General features: G+C 38.8%; 1 protein-coding gene across 5 annotated transcripts in view; it reads left to right on the forward strand.

The window, feature by feature from the left end:
* Positions 1-18,524, forward strand: part of PITPNC1 (phosphatidylinositol transfer protein, cytoplasmic 1) — an 82,710-nt gene extending 64,186 nt beyond the window's left edge. For 3 of the 5 annotated variants that reach the window (XM_014952237.1, XM_014952235.1, XM_014952236.1), the window contains exons 7-9: positions 7,075-7,230; positions 7,978-8,041; positions 14,041-18,524. In XM_014952237.1, the coding sequence (XP_014807723.1) occupies positions 7,075-7,230; positions 7,978-8,041; positions 14,041-14,300 (480 nt within the window). In that variant the 3' untranslated portion in view covers positions 14,301-18,524. Of the gene's footprint in view, positions 1-7,074; positions 7,231-7,977; positions 8,042-10,592; positions 10,604-10,990; positions 11,110-14,040 lie in introns of those variants that run through there. The other 2 variants (XM_014952240.1, XM_014952239.1) reach the window with 2 other exon arrangements.
* The last annotated feature ends 1,281 nt before the right edge of the window (positions 18,525-19,805 follow it).

The raw sequence follows: 19,805 nt of genomic DNA on the forward strand, positions 1-19,805 counted from the left end.
TCTTGAGTTAACATCATACTTCCGTTTTTAACAGCAAATGTCACCATTTAGTTGTATTACTGTATATTAGAGAGTTAACTTAAATAATTTAAACCTTTCACATAAAACTTCATCTGATTACTCTTTGCTAGTGCTTGGGAGCCTGCTTGTAGGTGCTGACTTCTGATATGATCAGACAGTACTAATTACAGAGTTGCTATTAAGCTAGTATTTGAGATTTATGTTATTTTTAACTTTAAAGTGCTCAGTCATCCTTCATTGGGGCAATTTCATAAGTTTTTCAAAGTCATCTGTATGAAAAGCCCCTTTCTACAATTTGACTGAGACCTTTCTTTGAGTTAGTGCATGAAATAACTCATTGATTATAACAGAATGAACCACAGCAGCTTTAGTGGTGTTTTCCTCATTTATATAAAGAGAAGAAGGTTGTGCTACACCGAGAGCATCAATAGAGGTACCAATATTGCAGTTGCCACAGGACAGGTCAGGAGATGTCCAAGGGACTCACTGCATCGGGCTCAGCACAAAGAAGTGAAACAACTGTTCTCTGCTCCCTACCACCTCTGAGCTAAAAACTATTTTTCAGTTGCCCTGACATGAATCTTATAAACATATCCTTCCATTGTAACTTACATAATAATGATTCACACATAAAGAGACAAAATGTATAAAACATCTTCATATGTGTAAGATTCCATTTGAATTGCAGAGTTCATTTTGACTTGTGCTGGTACTTGATGGAAAAGGAAGTGTGTTCTGTGAAAATATCATGACAGTTGAAGGAAAAATTACTCAATTCAATTTTGTGCATATCTGCTTTTTCTCTCCTCCTATATATCAAGTAAAATTAAAAAAAAAAAAAGTTAGCTGAAGGCTTAAGGAAAGTCGTTGTTTCACTGAGGAAAGCTTTAAAGGGACCTCTGCCAATCATACTGAGTGATATCTTGACCAGAATCATCCCAGTGATTTCAGTTCCCCCATGAATCATAGAATCATGGAATTGTCTAGGTTGGAACAGATCTTTAAGATCATATAGTCCAAGCATCAACCTAACTCTGAAAAAAACCCAAAAACAAACAAACAAAAAACCCCCAACAAACCAAACCACCTCAACCCATCAGTAAACCATGTCACTAAGCGTCCTGTCAACTGTCTTTTGAATACATTCAGGGATGGTGCCTCAACTGCTTCCCTGGGCAGCCCATTCCAATGCTTAATAACCCTTCCAGTGTAAAAGTAAAAGTTGTTCCTAATATCCAATCTGAATCTCCCCTGGTGCAACTTGAGGCCATTTCCTCTTGTCCTATCGCCTGTGACTTGGGAGAAGAGACCAACCCCAGCCTCTCAGGGAGGTGTAGAGATTGCTGCTGTCAGTGGTTGCCCCTGTAGAAGACTGGAGGAGGTGAAACGGCAGCAATTCTGGGTATCCCAAAGCAGATGATTCAATGTTAACTTAATGACCATCCACAAACGTCACTGTGAGGTAGCCACTAGAGTACTTTCCAGTGCTGCCACATCTTAAATATAGTGCTTTTTACAAGCATGGACCTAAAAATCCTTAAACTTTTAAGATGTTTAAATGTGAGGTGCCAAATTGAGAAAGCTTGATTCTAGATCCAAGCGAACAGGTTTGCCTGGTTTTCTGTGAGGAGTCACATACGTTTCCAAATCTAAACTACGTATTACATGGAATACAGAATTTTATATTTCTGTGTAAAGAATGTAGGAGCCTACAGGTAAGAGTAGTTATACAATTTGCAAAGTCATTTCCTTGTGACTTTACCATCTATGAATATGTATCACCAGCCATCATGTATTCCCCATGTGGACATATATATTTGTCTGAATTATAGAAAAGAATAAAACTGAGCTCTGCTGAAGAGTGAGGGCCTTGAGTGAATCATTCCCTGAAATGAAACATTTACTGTAGATGTAAGCTACTGAGCAAAATGTTCTTTGCCACCATATTCAAGTTCTCAAAATGAACAGTATTTCATTTCCTGTTTATGATAAAGCAGTTGAGAGTTGGACAAGTGGAATAAACTTTTAAAGTTCCCTCCAAACAGAAAGATTTAATGCAGCTGCCGCAGTGTTCTGCTTCAATTGCTGTCTTTTTTGGCTTGAACACAGCTGCACTGTAATAGGTGTAATAGATACTACTGTCCAGGTGCTCTCAGAATAACAAAACCTCTATCACATTACAGAGCCAGAAAATTATGGTCACTGAAATAATTTAGCTGTCTCGGTCACCACAGTGAATGTGTGCAACGTGTCAGTACAGGGCACAGCAAAAACAGATTAAAATTTCCTTTTCCTTACTAGCTCCACTTGTGAGCTTATGTAAAGTCTGGCTGGATTATCATATTTTAACACCTCAGAACTGTCCCAATATTTAAAATTCTGAAGTATTTAGCTGGCTCTTCCAGAAAATATATTTTAATGGAAATTCAAAAAGAGAAAAAAAAAGTCTTTAAGAAATGACTCCACATAACTCTCTATAGTAGCATCTTTACATCAACAAATCTTTGCAGAGCCTTAGCTACATAAGCTGAAATCCATAACCTAGTAGCTACAGCCGATGATGAAATGCCAGATCACATGTATTAAAACCATGAAGGATTGGTTCTGAAATTCAAGATCAAACAAGTCGGTCTTCAGATCCCCCTTCAAGGGGAAAAAAAAATTGACTGCACTTCAAAAGCACAGTGATGGAATATATTGCAATAGGAGTCTGAAAAAAATGAATCTCTGCATTGAAAGGAAGGAAGAATCTTTGTTTCTGGACATATGAGTAGCATCCAGTCAGAGAATAGGATACGTGGGGTAACATGATGCACTTTGGCCTCTGGAGAACATATTAGGCTGGGGCATCTTTTCCCATGCTAAAATAGCCCTACAACCGGCAAGTAATTTTCAAGAGAGATGGGTGACAAGGCCAACAGGACGTTCCCTGCAGACTTCCAGCATATGGACAAAGGAGGTGGTGTCAGCTGCAGAAGAGTATGGCATCTTCAGATCATGCCTGATGCCATGGCAAAGCTAAGGGAAAGCATCCCCATTTGGATTCTGAAGTTTTCTGTAAACAATGAATGCATTTCATTATTTAAGTAAAGAAATAACATTTCAGAAAAGGCATTGCAACAACCCAGTGCAATATTGTCAACACATTGGTGTTTGTCTCCTGGAAAGGGGGTTACAGTTCCACGTCTAATGCCCGTGATGCCTGCAGGCCATAAGAAATGTTAAGTAAATAAATGCTAAATGCTAAATAATGGAATCTCCAACAATAAGCATGTTGAGCCAGGACATGGCCTAAGCAAGAAACACTGGGAGAGTTTGAAACCACATCCGTCACACTATGGCTTTTATTTTATTGTAGTTTTACACTGTATTCTCAAATAAGCCCAGCTCATGGGTAATGCTGTTTCTGCTATGTTAGCAGAAGTGCTATTTTTAAGTCACTCTGCACCTGGCAATAATGTACTGCAAATACAGAGTAGATTTTGCTCCTCTGTAGCAAAAGGATTTGCCAGATGGGCCTTCCTAATAAATTGTGTCTGATAAAAGGACAAGAAGGTTATTTAAACAAAAAAGATTTTAGCTATGCCATTACATTTAAAACAGATTGAGGATTTTGCCAGTAGATAAACTGAGGGGGAAATAGTGAATAGATACAGTATTCTGTGTATGATGCCTTCTCTAGAAAGGAAGGCATTGCTGGCTAAAAGCAAAAATAAGGCACACACAAAAATAATGATCTAAATAATAACAGAAAAATAGGGTCAGACCAAAGATCAGCTTGTCCAATTTCCAGTCACTGACCAAAGTGTTTCAAACCCACATGTGCCACAGTTCCTGCCTAGAGAGGAACTCCAGGCCCTTCACTCTAGCCTGGTGCCCTGTGTATGATTTGCTAATCACAGTACCTTTCACAGGAAGAGTAAAGAAGGGCCACGAGCCAGTACCAGCAGGTGCTCAGGGCTTCCTCCTGGGGTCTGGAGAGATGTGAGCCTGGGACATGAGTCTAATTTGTTCTGTCTGACTAACCAAACCAGTGATCTACAGCATGGAAAGCAGGAGGGGCAGCAGTGCTGTGTACCAATAGTATTTCTACTTGGATTTAACATAAAATTATCATCCCTTCTTCATTTTTTTTCTTTTTCAGAAGGACCTTATATACTTGATTCCAGGCTGTGAATCTTAACCTGGCAATTTGAAGTCATGAGTTGGACACATAAAATCATTCTGGGTCATGGCTTTCATGTCAAAGTTCTCATTGGCTTCAGTGGGCTGTGGAAGAGACAAAGATTAGCTGTCCTGGTCACACCAAGGTCCTTCTGGTGTGGTATGATCCCTGGGGCTGTGGCCAACGGCAGAGGGCCAGGAAAGGTGTAAATATATGCAAAATATAGAGATAAATATATAGATTTGTCCCCTAAATGCTTCTTCATATGAACCATAGCACAAGCAATTGCTGAGCCAGAATTTGTATTTTTCTAGAATAGTCCAAATCTTTTTTAAACACCTAATTTTTTAGCATCTGGATAAAAAGCCCAGTGACGATAGTTTTACTGATGCTAACAACTCACCCCTGTAAAGCAGGTTAAACTCTCAAGTTTACTTTGCTTAATGTTGGTGTGTGTCGTATGACCCACTGCTCAGCTTATGCACAATCTTGGCATTTCAGCTCACCTCAGCAAGCACTCAGTAAAATCTTTAACATCTTGATCTTTCATCCAGCAGTCTGGAAATCAGTTCCACTGAATCCTTCCTGTTTCCTGGCTTCCATTCGTCAGTCTACAGTCGTATAGTATCACTATGTTAGTGTTTTCAGAAAGGCAGGAATTTCCATAAAAGCTATTAGCTGCAAGTTGCCTGCACTGTCCGTCATTGCCTGGCTCTGCGCGTGACACTCTCCAGCCAATGTGTGACTAAGCATCATGTCCTTCAAGAAAAATGGACATGACTTTGGGAAGCCAAGGGATGGTGCCATCTCTGGGCACTGGTAGAGGAATTTGCTGGTAGGAGTGATGTCACGGATCAGTTGCACTGCAGCAGGCAGATTATTTGTGGGCCACTGATTTAAGAATGCTTTCCACTGTGAATCCCCTTGTCTGCTGGGTTAACTTCACAAAACCAAAACAAACCAAAGCAAACCCCTGCTTTCACAGCATCCGGAGGGTTCTTGCAGTTTGAAAGAGACACAAGTTTTGTGTATGACTGAGCTTTCATGCAAGGCCCATTATTTAATTTTTATTTATAAATTTTGAATACTTGATACTGACTCAAATTCATTACATTAAATCCCTTGGTACTGCATTGCAGTTCTTCCATTATAGGTCTGGTTATTGCCAAAGGGTTATAAAGTAGCTCTGCATAACACTCAATATTATTAAAGTGCATATCTGAGATGCTTAATCAAGACAAGGGCTTCATCACACTAGCACGAGTGTGTGTAAGAAACAGCAGACCCTTCCTTACATTAAACTATTTGCCTTTAATTTTCTTTTTTGCCTTTCTGAATATCATGTCTTAGTTCTTCCCTCTTGATTTTTTCTTTTTATTTTTGTTATTATTATAATATTGATTGCTTCAGGCAATAATCAGTTATAAAACAACTCTTTGAACCAGAAGCTATCTAGATTGGTCTGAGGTCAAGCTTTATTGAGTGAGAAGATTGGCAACAGCATATGACTGGGAGTTGTGATATATGGTGCTGTATTGCTCTGTTATATGATGACACAGAATTGTTTTTTATGGTGATTTAACATTGAAACCTTATTATACTGTGAGCTTAAAGTTTCTATTTAGAAAAGAGTATGTCAGCAATAAAAGCAATGACTTTCACAGAGGAGGAAGACTATCACCTCATTAGAGCTTTGTAAAGAAGTTTTAATGACAGAGCTTTGGTTTATGGATAAAATCAGAAGCCAAGTCAGGAGATAACTAAACATTAGAAAAAGGGAACGCTGCATGGCATATAAGCTCACTGTGAGTGAAAGAAAATTAGGATCAGATTTGTCTTCTTGATTTGTTAGTTTTTCTTCTGATTGTCTTCCATTTAGCACATAATTTATGCACATACTTAAATACATATTTAACTGCTTTTGCAACAAATGATGGATTTATGAGGTCTTCTAAGATCTTGGTCTTGGGGAAGGCAGCACCGAGGAGCATGAGTGGTTATTCTTGAAGACACATTTTAGAAGCTCCACTTTGAATTTACTGAGACTACATTTTTGAAAATCTAGGTTTATCCATGAATTATTTCTATTTACAAGATGTAATCGGCAGGATTGCACATAAAGTGAGATGGAATTATACTCATATGGAAAATAACACTTTGATAGATAAAACTATATCTTGTATGGTTAAAAGTACACCTTAACAATGAGCTAATGTCCTTATTGGTTTTTTGATCTTGCTGTTGTAATTTCAACCCCAATTTATTTGATTTTTCCAGTTAGTAAAAGGAGACTGAGTTTAAATTAGTCACTCAGTGTCTTGCCCAAAGATACCATAACTTAGCTGTAGCCAGAGATGGCTAAATCGGAGGAGTTTCATGGTAGGCTGCCGACCTGGAGATACAAATTCACTTAAAATTGAAAATGGCATTGTCAGAGTCACATCAGCATTGATGTATCACAGCCCACATTGGAGACGATTTCAGGAAGATAGACATGCATAGAGAGTACAAGTAAGTTACACCGAGGGAGCAGTGGAAAATCAAGCTCTGAGGAAGCAACACTTTTTTTTTTCCATAGGCCATAAAAAACACTTGGAGTACATTGTATTATAATAACTTGCAATAACATATTTTCCTATAGCAGAAATGTCCTAGATGATATGATTGTTAAGGCAGCTGCAGGAATATGCTGCCATCAATTCACTGGCTGTTGGATAAAAGACAGGATTTGATTTTAGTATATCCTAGTGCTTATTTAAGTCAATTTCATATTATTTTTCATAATTTTTATTAGCATGCTTTCATATTTTATGTCTCACTGCTTTAGCAAACTGTCAAAACGGGACTTACTCTCCTGCATTTCTCAGTATGTTTTCTTTGTTTTGCAGGATCCTAAATACTTCAAATCTCAGAAGACTGGGAGAGGCCAATTAAAAGAAGGTTGGAGAGAGACCCATCAGCCAATTATGTGTTCCTACAAACTTGTGACTGTGAAATTTGAAGTCTGGGGACTTCAAACCAGAGTAGAGCAATTTGTACACAAGGTCAGTGAAAGAGGAGCTGTTTCTTGTCCTTCACGTAAGCAGAACTTGAGTATTACTCTGCACAGGAAAGCAGTTATGGCTGTGTAGAAGCGAGGGAGCTCAGCCGCATCTGCTTTCACACCTCTCTCAAGGTCTGAAAGATCTGGAGCAGAGCCAGAGGGTTCATCTCCAGATATAAACTTGACAAAACCTGGAACTGCTCAGATCTAAGGCTGGGAAAAACTACCAGTAACATTTTCAATACTGTGATAAACGTATGAGCTAAGGTATTCATGAGTATACATGAGAATCATACATGGAGCAATGATGTGCAGAATTTCTTACAAACAGGTAGTAGGAAAGTTTTCCAATCAGTCTACTTAAAAATTAATTAATGAATGGCATAACAGCCATATTTTTCAGAGTATTGACCTTCCCCATGTTTAAAAAAACTAGCAAAGAAAAGGAAGAGTTCCAGAATGTCTAATTGCCCAAAGACTAATGGATTCTGTACACATTCCCATATGGCTTCCCCTGCTAGTCAAAGCCATGCTAATGTGATCCAGTGTTGGCAACAGATCCACTTCAGGTAGGAGGCTGGACTACAAGACCTTCAGAGCCAGTGTGTCTGACTCTCTAAGGCATGTTCTTTTAGACACAAAACTGTCAGAATATTTTTCACTCTAAATCATGTTGAAAGCCAACAGTGTTACTTTTCTAAAATGTTTTGTTGCTGCAGAGGTATTTGACTTTTTCCTTGTTTCACAGGTTGTCAGAGACATACTACTGATCGGGCACCGGCAGGCTTTTGCCTGGGTTGATGAGTGGTACGGTAAGTATTCTCCAAATTTAGCCCATTTAAAAGGGCTGCTGCAAAGCTTATGACAATTAACAACAGATTTCTATTTGCTTTCGTGGACTGTCAGGTCCTAGTATAAATTGCTCATGAAAAGATGGCACCATGTTCAGTTGCTCTGGAACATACAGAGCTCGATTTCAGCAGGTTATTTGTGACAGGAGCAGGCTGTATTTTAGGCACCAGTAGGCAGCATACGGGATGCCTTTACATCCCATACATCCCAGAGTACGCGCAACCGTCCCCACACCCCACTTTGTGGGCAGAGAGAAGCTGCCCCTGCCAAGAGTCATCTATATGGAGAACCGCATGCAGGTTTGAATAAACCTTCTTATTCAGACTGTATTAACATGCAGGCATTTCCATACTGCAGACTCCTAGGGCCTCTGATCAAACGCCATTTCAGCTTTTTAGGAAAGTTTTAAACTATTAATATGGATTGCAATAAAGAAAAGATGGAGCTCTAGTGTCCTTTCCGAAAAATGAATATACATGTAAAACCTTCTGGGTCTGATTCAGCAGCAGCTGCATGCAAAAACTGCTCAGAATCCAGGAGCCAGCTGTAGGAATGGGCCCTTTCCATAGCACAGAGTAATCCTGAATATCCAAACAGCCAATTATGTTTGATAAAACAAGCTCACGGCATTTGTGCTTTTTACATGCTTTTTCAGTAAGATGTATCCATAATCATAGTACTTGTAGAACAGTTTCTAAGACATTCCTGTAGCATAGGATAGGAATTTGGGAGTATATATAACATGTTTATTTAGACCCTCCTTAAGCTTCAGAAAACACCATTCTGGGTATTTCATGGATAAGAATGACACCTGCCTTTCATCAAAACCCAGAAACATTCTGCGTTGCTTAAAAATAGTCCATTAGCCCAGCTGGTGCAAACACAGTCATCTCCAGTGGCTTCATAAACCTGCATAATTTTACACTGGGATCTAACAAAAAACTCATTGTGCTGATTTTGAAAAAAAAAATTGCTTTTGAAATCACAATGTTCTTATAAATTTAATAGTGCATGAAAAATTTGTGCTGTAATGATCATAAAAATACTGAAATTTACTCAAGTGCAGAAAGTAAGTTTAGGTAATTCTGTGCTGCCCGTGGCCCTTACACTGCTGCGTTGTTCTGAAGTGTAACAGCTGGTAAGTCTTGGTGACTAGAAATCAAATATTTCATTATCCAAAATGGGTGAGATCCAATTTGTACACCTCCAGTTCCACTTAATACCTATGGTGTGTAAAACTGCTGTGGTACCGCTCTTGACATGGTGATGTGTGTTGGGAGAGCTTTTCAGAAATAGAATTTTTAAAGCATCTGTGTGCATTCATGTGTCTGTTGGCATCTTTTAGAACAGAAGTTTGAGAAAGACTTGGAGATGATGCAAGTCAGCTAAACTCCATCAGTTAATCAGTGTAATAAAATAAATTATTAAACAACATGTTATGTTACGGGTATTACTGATTGATTACTGTAAGTATGAATGTGTCTTGACATTAAATTTACTAAACTTTATTCAGCTTTAATATTAAGAAAATCTGTTTTCACAGTGTAATTTACTAATACAGAGCATGTTCTCTGCTTGGCAAAATGCATCCTTAGCATGTTACTGACACAGCTTATGAGCTTCTTTTTTTTTATTCCAGATAACAGTAAAAGATTAAAAGAGTATGAGTTAGTGGTATTCCATGATTCCTCTTGATCAAAATTTTAGGCTGCATTTTTTTTTCATTGATGAAGTATTACATTGTGCTACTGATATAACAGATAAAGTTCTATCGTTCCTTAAAAGCTGCCTCATAAGATGCAGTGAGAGCCTCGTATCACATACCAAGGAATGGTGTGATAGAAGAATTTGCAGATCCAAGTAGCACATAATTAACTTGAGAACAATGATAGCCTCAAGGACAAAAGCACAGCGTACATTACCAAGTCATGCACCTTTCCAAGGGTACCATGCTACTAAATTTCTATTTCAGTTTTGTGAGTAAAAAGTTGATGGCTGTTTCCATGAAGCTCTGAAGTTATCAAACGGCTGTAAAGAACAGACCAAGATTCTGACAACCTTTATGGTCACCCCCCCCTTACTTGCAAGTAGATTTATGGAAAGCGTGGGAATACTCAGAAGAGTAAGGTCACAAGTCAGTTAATTGGATTCCTCATGTTTTTACTGGAAGTGTGGTTTATGACAAATCTTTTTTAAACCTGTAATAATTGCCTGGAGTTACACAGCAAGCACCTAACAGACTATGCACTAGTTTGACAACATCAGGCATGCCTGGACAATGATAAATGATTCTGCCAGTAGGATCAGCCTGATTCGTGGAATATTTCTAATTCTCACAGATCATTAAATTGCTTGAGGCTACAAAACTCTTTAAGTATTCACTCTTAATTCACTTACCAGTATAATTAAGTGTTAGTTTCTGGAATCTAAGCTGATGTGTGCTCTAACAGTAAGAATGTTTGCTGGTTATGAGATGTACTATGCAAAGATAACATAAAATCTTTCTTACAGTGCCTGGAAAGGTAAGTAGATATCTATAATATTTCTGTATCTATCCTTTGTTCCAAGGGATCTTCTAAAATCTTTTTTAGAAGATCTTGGCCTTTGCCAAGGCCTGCACTTCAGTACTTGTTGCATACCTTATGTTACACACATACTCCTGAACAATTTCCACTCCTTCCTGTTCTCTGACTCCCTTTGGCTTAGCCTTCTTACACCTTCCTTGGCTGATATAACTACCTTTATGAGTCCATTTACATAAAGTTAGTTGCTCCCTGCTTTTCTTAAATCTTTTTTTGGCTTCTGCTGAAAGACTATGTGTTACTAGAACCTCCTCCTTTAAGGAAAAAAAAATAATAAAGTGTGCACTGAATCAATGGAAAATATCAACAATTTTGAACTTTTTACAGATATGACTATGGATGATGTTCGAGAATACGAGAAAAATATGCATGAAAAAACCAACATTAAAGTTTGCAACCAACATTCATCTACTGTGGATGAGATAGAGAGCCATGCCCAAGCAAGAGTATGTCAATTTTTAAAACATATTGCCCATCCTCAGCTAATACACCTGCACAGATCAGAGAAGAACAACCAACTGATCTTGCTGGCCAGCCAGTGGAATTCTGGGGAGGTTTTGCTTCAGAAGGAGCAGAAGCTTTCTCCATGAAGTGCAACGTTTCTTTTGCACTGGAAAGTGCCACTGTTAAGAAAGGGTGGGGTTGGGCTCATACACAACTCCCTGTCTTCCAGGAAAACACAACTCTCAAATTTCAGTTGGATGCATAAAGAGGAAGTTAAATAGGACTTTTTCTTTCTATTATTTGAGTAGTTAAATTCTGCAGGAGTTCAGAGTGCTTCAGTCAAAAAGCCAGGAACACGGGGAGTGGAAAATTTCTATGGGACTGATAAAATTGTTTGCTTCACCAGGAAAAAAAAAAAAAAAGCTAATGAAATATTCATTGTTTTCAAAATAATTTTAATGTTCTCATTGATTAGCTACCAACAAGGTGAGAAGTATTTTCTTAGTACATAACAGCAGTTTGTGGAGAAGGGCAAGTTTCTGTGTAGGTTCTTTGATTCAGATTCTGGAAATTTGATAAAGTATTTAAATTCCTAATATGGGCACCTCAGGTAGAGGCCTAAAATTATAAATTATTACTATCTGCAAATAGAAGAGATGCAGTAATACTTATTTTTGAAATGTTATTATTCCTTTATTTCTGCTAACTGTGCTGTAGTGATGGTTCTACTCATGTAATGAGTGTGGGGCAAGGCCTGAAGGGCCTGAAGTCTTTCCTGTGCTCTTACTCAGTAAAAATTGTCCCCAGCCTGAGCAGATGTTATCTAAGGAAGGTGATTCTGGTGTCTGTAGCGTAGCAGCTCCATTGACATCCAGGTTACTGAGCTGTAAACTGAGAGTCAGTTATGAATGTGGCTCAGCATCCAGGATTTGGCTTTGAATGAAGTCTCCCATACTTGGTTCCCATGTGGGAAAATTTCCATTGAGGTCAGAACAGAATTTGCCATTAACAAAAAAAAAATAATCAAATCTGAGCCTTCTTAGCTCAGGGTAAGGACTTGTTTTACTCGAGTGTGTGTCAGAACAGACAGGAATTTAAAACAAGTATACACTAAATAGCAAAAGTCAGCTGAAGGGACAATAAGTATTTCATATCTGAATTTAAAATGAAGGGTCCTGGAGGCTGCTACTTAGCAAGACTTTAATCAGGCTTCACTTCAATGGCCAGTAAACTGAGAAATCTTCCTGTCCTCTTTCCCTTTCTTTTATCCAAGACAGCTTTTCTTTCACATTTTACAGAAGTCCTTAATCCAAAATAGCTGAAATGAATGCATGGGCTCCCTTTGATGTCAGGGTGCTTTTAAACCCTTTGAGTTCAGAAACACAACACACTCTGTTACAGGGTGTGAAACAAAATGTAAATCAGCAAAACAGATTCAAATCTGTCTCCAAGACAAGTAGGTACAGTTCCTCTGAGACCATCTGTTTATTTCCACCACTTATCTCAGACATGAAAATAGCTTCATCCTCACTCCTAATAACTGGCAACACAGGCTGAAAAGGTCCCCGGAATGTCATCTGCAGGGAAGAGAGAAGGCAGCTGGCAACAGGCACGCTTCTGTTTAGTCAATATGATGTTGTAATATAACATAAAGCTTCTTCTACATAACATTTGCAGCCAAGGCTACAGATGCATGCAGCTGGGGAATATTACAAAGTATGGAGGTACTGAACGTACAGGACTTTTTAATGCAGATGGTGAGCACCATTGCCAGTGCCCTGTCTCAGGCACCCACACGTGAGAATTTCAAATTGATTAAAATGCTAGTGGTTTTATTTCTGGGTTTTTTTGAGCTTTCAGAGCTCAACAAATCTATAAATGGTTTAATGAAATACTTCAAATTTAGAAATTTAACATGAAGTTCAGTGAAAAATGTGACATTCATTTCAGTTGCCCCAGCAGACATCTTGCAGGTGTGTAGTAGACACCAAGCAGGAGGTTTCACAGGAGTCTTGCTGATTTTTTTGCTCAATTTACCCATTTGTAGCAGATGTCATTTCGTTGGGATCTTATCAGAAGAGTTTTGCAGGGCTTATCTCGGACCACATCTATCGTGGGACCGCTCTGCCCTCTTGTGGGTTTCCACAGCGCTGGGACACGTGTGTCACCTGCAGGAGGGGGCTCTCACTGCTTTTAAAGATTTCTGTGGAGCCGATTTTCCATTGCAAAGTGGTTTTGACCTCTGCTCTCATTTTGCCTCGATTTTGCAGGGAATTAAGCAGCGGATTTGTCAGTTGGCCATAAATATTTAAGTACAGATGCTGGACAGAAAAGTCGGAAAATGTGGTGTGGCTTCACCAAGTGAGAGGGAAGCCTTTAGGCTTTATAAGTAGAAAAGCAAAACGGCCTCAGTTACGTGGATGCAGCTGCAACCAGAAGTCAACAGAAGCTGTGCTTGAGGGGAGAGAGAATATTTCATCCCTTTATAATTAAAGTAGATGAACAAACCAGTTACAACCCTTTACCCATTGATGCTCATGATCTACATGCAAAAAACCCCCCAATCTATCAGTTTTGCTTGCAGTTCTGAAAAGTTCTACTTGCTGACTGTGTATCTAAATGTATTCTTTAACTGCCTGTGAAATAGCTTGATTTTTCCTGCAATTACAGAGGCAGCACTCTTTATTCAGTTCAGGCCCAGGTAGAAAAGGAACCAGCACTTAACTTCTCTTTCTTTACATTCGCTGCTTATTGTACTCCAGTCAACGCATTAGAATAGGAAGGCACTCATGTGGAGAATCACTTAATGATATGCATGATAAGCAATCATTCCTTGATCTAGAAACTGGATGGAAGTAAGTTAACTGAGTAAATGAAATGATAATTTGAAATTATTCTAACGTGCCTTTATCTTTCTTTCCTTCTTGTTGAAGACATGACAATGGATGAAGTCCGAGAGTTTGAACGAGCCACTCAGGAAGCTACCAACAAGAAGATTGGGATTTTCCCACCTGCAATATCTATCTCTAACATTTCCATGCCTTCTTCCACCCGCAGTGCTCCATCTAGTGCCCCATCAACTCCTCTCTCCACAGATGCTCCTGAATTCCTAACAGTTCCCAAAGACCGGCCTCGGAAAAAATCTGCTCCAGAAACTCTCACTCTTCCAGATCCAGCGAAAAAAAACCTTTAAATTAACCCAGCATGTTTTCTCCTGATAAGCCATGTCTACCACAGCAAGAGTGATGTAACTGAATTTCTACAAAGGTTATGGTGGTTTTTTGTTTTGTTTTTTTTTTGCTTAGAATAATCTTACTGATGTGGAAAGGTTACTTCTTTCCTGACTTGATCCTTAAAACCTTCAGAGAAGTGCATGCAAGAGAACGTAGTTTATATATTCCTCAAGTAGTGTTTCAAGCCATACGGTGTATCTTACTGATATAGAATGAAATAGTCTGAGGGGAATCCTATAAAAGAAAATAAATCTTTCTGTAGCAGTATTTACCTGCAAATCCTCATCTAGGTGATAGGATTTATAATTAGGAGGAGGTATTTAGTAAAGCTGCCAAGGACTTCTAAGGCAAATCAGTGCCAACTAGAATGCACGGTTAACAGGAAAAAAACCCTCCCATTTTCTTCTTTTATAGCTGATTTTAAAATCCTTCCTACTCTCAGGCTTCTCCTGTGTATTTGTAAACCTTTGACCTGTAACTCATTGTACTTGAACACCAACAGCAATCACTCAGATTCACATTTTGCTTAATATGACTCAGGATTTGGGGCCTACCTAACAAACATAAAACTTTTCAAGCCGAAAATATCACTGTATTGAAGCCCCAATTGTAATTAATTATACTGACTTTGAGGCCATTGGACTATTTCTATCTTGCACAGAATTTGTAAAAGAAACCACCTATTTCTTGTAGATAGTGTATTTTAATAGCTGTCCCCTGTCCTTTTGTGACCTCTTGAGTCCGTATCGGTGTTCATCAATGGTGTTCCATATGTAAGACTGAAAAAAAGCAGCTAAATTGAGCCAATTGAGAAGCAAAACCAATGAATTCTGTCTTTTCCTTACTGGAAGAAGAGTGGTAGTTACGCTGTAAGGCCTTGAATGTAAAGGAAAGAAAAGACAAGTCTCCTTTTTCTTTCCTGCCTCACATCTTTCCTAAACAGCACAATCTCTTATTAGTAGAAAGCTGGTTCCAGACTTTACCATTGTCTCTAGGGAAGGGGTGAACAAAATCAGTCACTTGAAAAAGCAAATGAATTGTGGGGCTGCTCAGTCCCGTGTCGGGTAACATTAAGGAAATGGAAGTGCTCTTCCTGGTCTGCGTGTGAAATCACTTTTCAATCTCAGGAATTAACATGGAGAAAAGGATGTTTCCCGGGAGGGAAGTGTAGATTGTGGAAGGAGGAAAAAAATAAATGGCAAAAGTGGTCTCTTCCTTCCTTCCTTTTCAAAATGCAAGCTCAGTGAGAAACTTTTCCCACTGATCCCCATTTGGGGGGTTTGTTCTCTTCATACAAACAGCTGTGTAATGAAAGCTGGCAGTATCTCTCTCTGTGGCAGCTGTAGTAGACATTAACAGGATGCTGTTCAATCCCCAGGGAATGATAGTGATTACCTGAATCCTGTGATCAAAGTGGGTGGTATTTTGTACCACCAGTGACATGGTACATGGATAAAGAACCAGAGAGTCCTCTAGAGCTGAACTATCACAGAACAATCAGTTTGGGGATGGCCCTTTACCTGGACAGGAGTTTTGTGCCATCTTCTCAGCACAATGCTGTGATTGGACTGGCTTAACTGCACTGAACTTCTCAACAGCGGTAGATCCAGTAGAAGTTACGTTGAATGTGTGATATTTATAGTGTAGTTTTAGTAGCAGGAGAGGTAATTCTGCTGCCAACCTGCACTGAAACCAAGTGTATATTTGTTTGGTAGTTAAAATCCCGTAGCTAGCAAAATCTGGGAGCTCTTTGTAGGTTCGCTGTGGTCTGACTTCATGTGTTCTCCAACTTACTGTCCATGTTTTGCTTCTCTTCTCAGAGCTAGTAGTTCTGTGTGATTCGTAAACTAATGGGTGATGATTTTTTTTGTTTAAAAAGAAGCTACTGTAGTGATGGCAAACAAAACTTTCTAACAGTTTATGGTTTCAGCTTAAAAAGTGTGCAGGATAAGTATTCATGATTATAACTGGTCTAATATTTTTATTAGTATTTATTTGATAGCAAGATTGGAATATTGGCAGAGAAGGCAAATCTTTGAAATCAGAAAGCATTGTTGGGCTGATTTTTTCATTTCCTGAATTTAACATATATAGAAATGGTTTAGATCTGCTCTTCCTGAAAATCTGTTTTTCAATTACTTTTTTTCTTTGTCAAAAAAATTTTGCTCAGCTCTAGTAATAATGCCCTTGTGCTTACATATTACCGTTTCTATATACGTTTGGGCATCTGGGTTTGACACAGATTATTAGACCAAAGCAGTCATACTGTTACTCACATTTAACTGATTGATTTCCAGTTCCATGTGGATACTCTGATTATCATATTAAGTAGGTTTGGGGATGAAGCAGGTATGAAAACTATTAACATACCTGAACAGGACACACCTTAATAGCTGCATGACAGAGATGTAGGAGAAAGGCACTGATCATGTCATGGAAAAAATGCCTGACTGCTGAAGGCTGCTGCTGCCGTAGCCCTTCCACCAGGCAGTGCTTTTCCTGAGGATTTCCAGATTTACTGACCCAACAGCCTGGATTCACCATTGGCCACAGCAAGGCTCATGATGAGTCCCATTGCTTCCGTGCTGATTCCTAATGAATGCACATTACAAGATCTGTAATGTTTCATTGCATTGAACACCCCAGGCTTTCCATTGACAATTCAAGCACCCTCTGCTGTGCTCTGTTCTGCCTTCGCCACCAGTCCTTATCCACTTGGTCAATGTGATCTTTAAATATCTTTTTCTGTTTGGTTGGGGTTTGTTTGTTTCTTTTTTTAAGGTAGGGTAACTTTTTTCTAGAATATTCCCAGCAAACTCACAAAACCACACAAAATTAAATGAAAAGGAAGGTCCAAATACTTCAGTATAACATCTTGAGGCAAAGGTGTTGTTTTCATTACTGATTTTTTCACAGTGCTTTCTGTTGTATTTTCAAACATGTTTATTAGGAGAAAAATAGAGAGCATTTTGCAGGTGTTCATTGCTTCTTTTGCAAAAATAAATGATGTAATTATTTAGCAAGTACATCTTTCAAGTATAGTGCCAGGCAGCAAAGCTGAATAGGGACAGTAGCCGCATTCCTATTCTCTGCCACAGTGACTGGAGAATTACATGACACAGCTCCACTAGGACTCGGCATGGGATTGTCCATCAAGGAGAATACAGTTCAGAGCAAATAATGTGATTTGTTTGTTTGGGTTTCTGTGAAAACCTTCTTCCAGCTTTGCTCATACTTTTATGTATTTCATATAGAACAATCATTACGAAATAACTGGCAATTCACTGCAGTCTTTAGAAGGGTAGATCTCCTAATAAACTAAAAAAGGGAGGTATCCATAAAGACTCTGAGGAGCAGCACATTCCTCAAACACATACTTAATAGGATTTCTTATGAATGTAATGGGTAATTTTGTAAATGACTGGATAAATCCTATAGAAAGAAACTATTTGACCTTATTCTTTGGCTTTTTTTTGATTATTCTGGAAGGTGATTTTGTGACATCTAGTAGCCAATTTGCTTCCATTGCTGCTGTAGAGATTTTGAAATGGAAATATTTGTTCCTTGAATTTTACTTTGTAACAAGATGACTATATTTCGTTAAAACTGCTTTGAAGCTTGCTGCACTATGACTTCAAAACAATGTGCTATCATTTGAAATAAGCCAAATGTATATGCTTTTTATGAATTAGTGTGCAGTAAGAGAGAATTCATGATCTTGTCAATAGGAGCTTTTCTGTTTCCATTGTTTGGACTTGGTTTTACACGTGTAAGTTAAAATTGCTAAGTAAGTCTAACAATGTTTTGCTTTAAATGAACAGCATGGTCCTTGAATTACAATCTCCTGTAGTTTTGAGGTGTCACTAAAACAGGTTTCATTGTTTTATTTCATTTCTGTGATAATTCGACCGGACTCTGAATGTCCAGTAATAAATTTCTTTTATTTAGAGCAATGATGGCTACATTAGGCAATACCTAGTGATTAGGCATCACTACCATCAAAGCAGGACCAAGTTTTGAAATGCTCTGCATGTTAAATAATGCAAGGCTCAGCAGGAGAATATGATTGTATTTCTCATTCATATCACTTAGTTTCTGATTTTACCAAGTAATTTATTATTTTTAATATTGTATTTTTCCTTGCATTTTGTTGTAAATAAACTACCAACAATTATTCTTTACAATTGTTGCTATTTTCTTTCACTAGATCTCCTCTAGCAAGGAATGAATCCATTAACAATTCTACCCCCAGCTCTGCAAGTCACTTCCTCACAATTAAAAAGCACAGAGAATTGGCTCTGTAAGGAAAATTTAAACCACTTACAAGGTATGCTTGGTTTTGTTGTGCCTCAGCTTTTAAAAGATTTTATCAAGGCAGGTGCCCATCCGTCTGGTGTTGGCCCATTCGCTTGTAAATGACCATTTGGTTGTCAAGGAAGTTTTTCAGTGGGGAATCCAATTCTCTGTGCAGGGTTTGGCAGCCTGGTGTTGTAGTAAATATTGGAAAACAGACCACTGCAAACCTCTCAGAAGGTAAGAATCCTCCATCACTCTCTACCAGGCATTTCATGTAGTTTACAGGAATTTCACACGTACAATGCTTCTTTAAGCTTTTAAGGAGAGGCTTACTCCACTGAAATAAAGCTTTCTCTGCACCAGAAAAATGGTGGGTTGCTTATTTGGTATAGAAGTGCTTCTCAACAGCTTCACAATGAACAAACATAGGCCTAGAAAACATTAAAGGTAGAAATCACACTGTGGAAACCACCAGAAACCAGGCAGCTCCACATGGCCTGGGCTCTGGGGAAAGTGCGGGGCTGTGCCCTACAGAGAGCAGGGCTCTGGCCCGGACTTTGCCACCCGGGTGAGGTCATGACTGTCCTCTACGAGGTGAAATTAAATCTCCAGCAAGCAGATACGCCAGTGGCAAGACCCCAAAAGGATGGTGCTGGCCACACGTGTTACCCAACAGTGGCCAACAGCTGGCACAGCGTCACGTCTCATGATCGGGCTGCAACTGCTTCGTTTGGTTTGACTTGATGGTTTTTACAGTCTGGGCTTCTATTGCTAGGGCTTCATTAAAATTTGCACACAAACAAAATACCAAAGCATGCAAATACATTACAAATTGGTTAAAAACCTGGCCGTTACCCCACCACTATTAAAACTGGTGGAGTTGGTTTGTGCTCTTACAGAGGGAAAAAAAATCCTCCCTTTGTTCTTTATAAAAGTGAGACATAAAGCAGAAATACACTTAATTAAAGCACTCTTAAAACCACCAATGTTTTATTGTGTTGATGCAAAACAGCAGAAGCCTTTTATCTAATATCCTCGTGCTAATCTGCATATAAATGACACCTCTTGGGCCGGATGAAACCTTCGGGCCAGGCACAGAATATACCGGGCACAGCCGTACGAACGAGACGCTGCTGATTGTCCCGGTTTGGAACCGGCTTCTGAAACAT

Source organism: Calidris pugnax, unplaced genomic scaffold, assembly GCF_001431845.1.
Source record: "Calidris pugnax isolate Ruff unplaced genomic scaffold, ASM143184v1 scaffold206, whole genome shotgun sequence".
Classification (NCBI taxonomy): domain Eukaryota; kingdom Metazoa; phylum Chordata; class Aves; order Charadriiformes; family Scolopacidae; genus Calidris; species Calidris pugnax.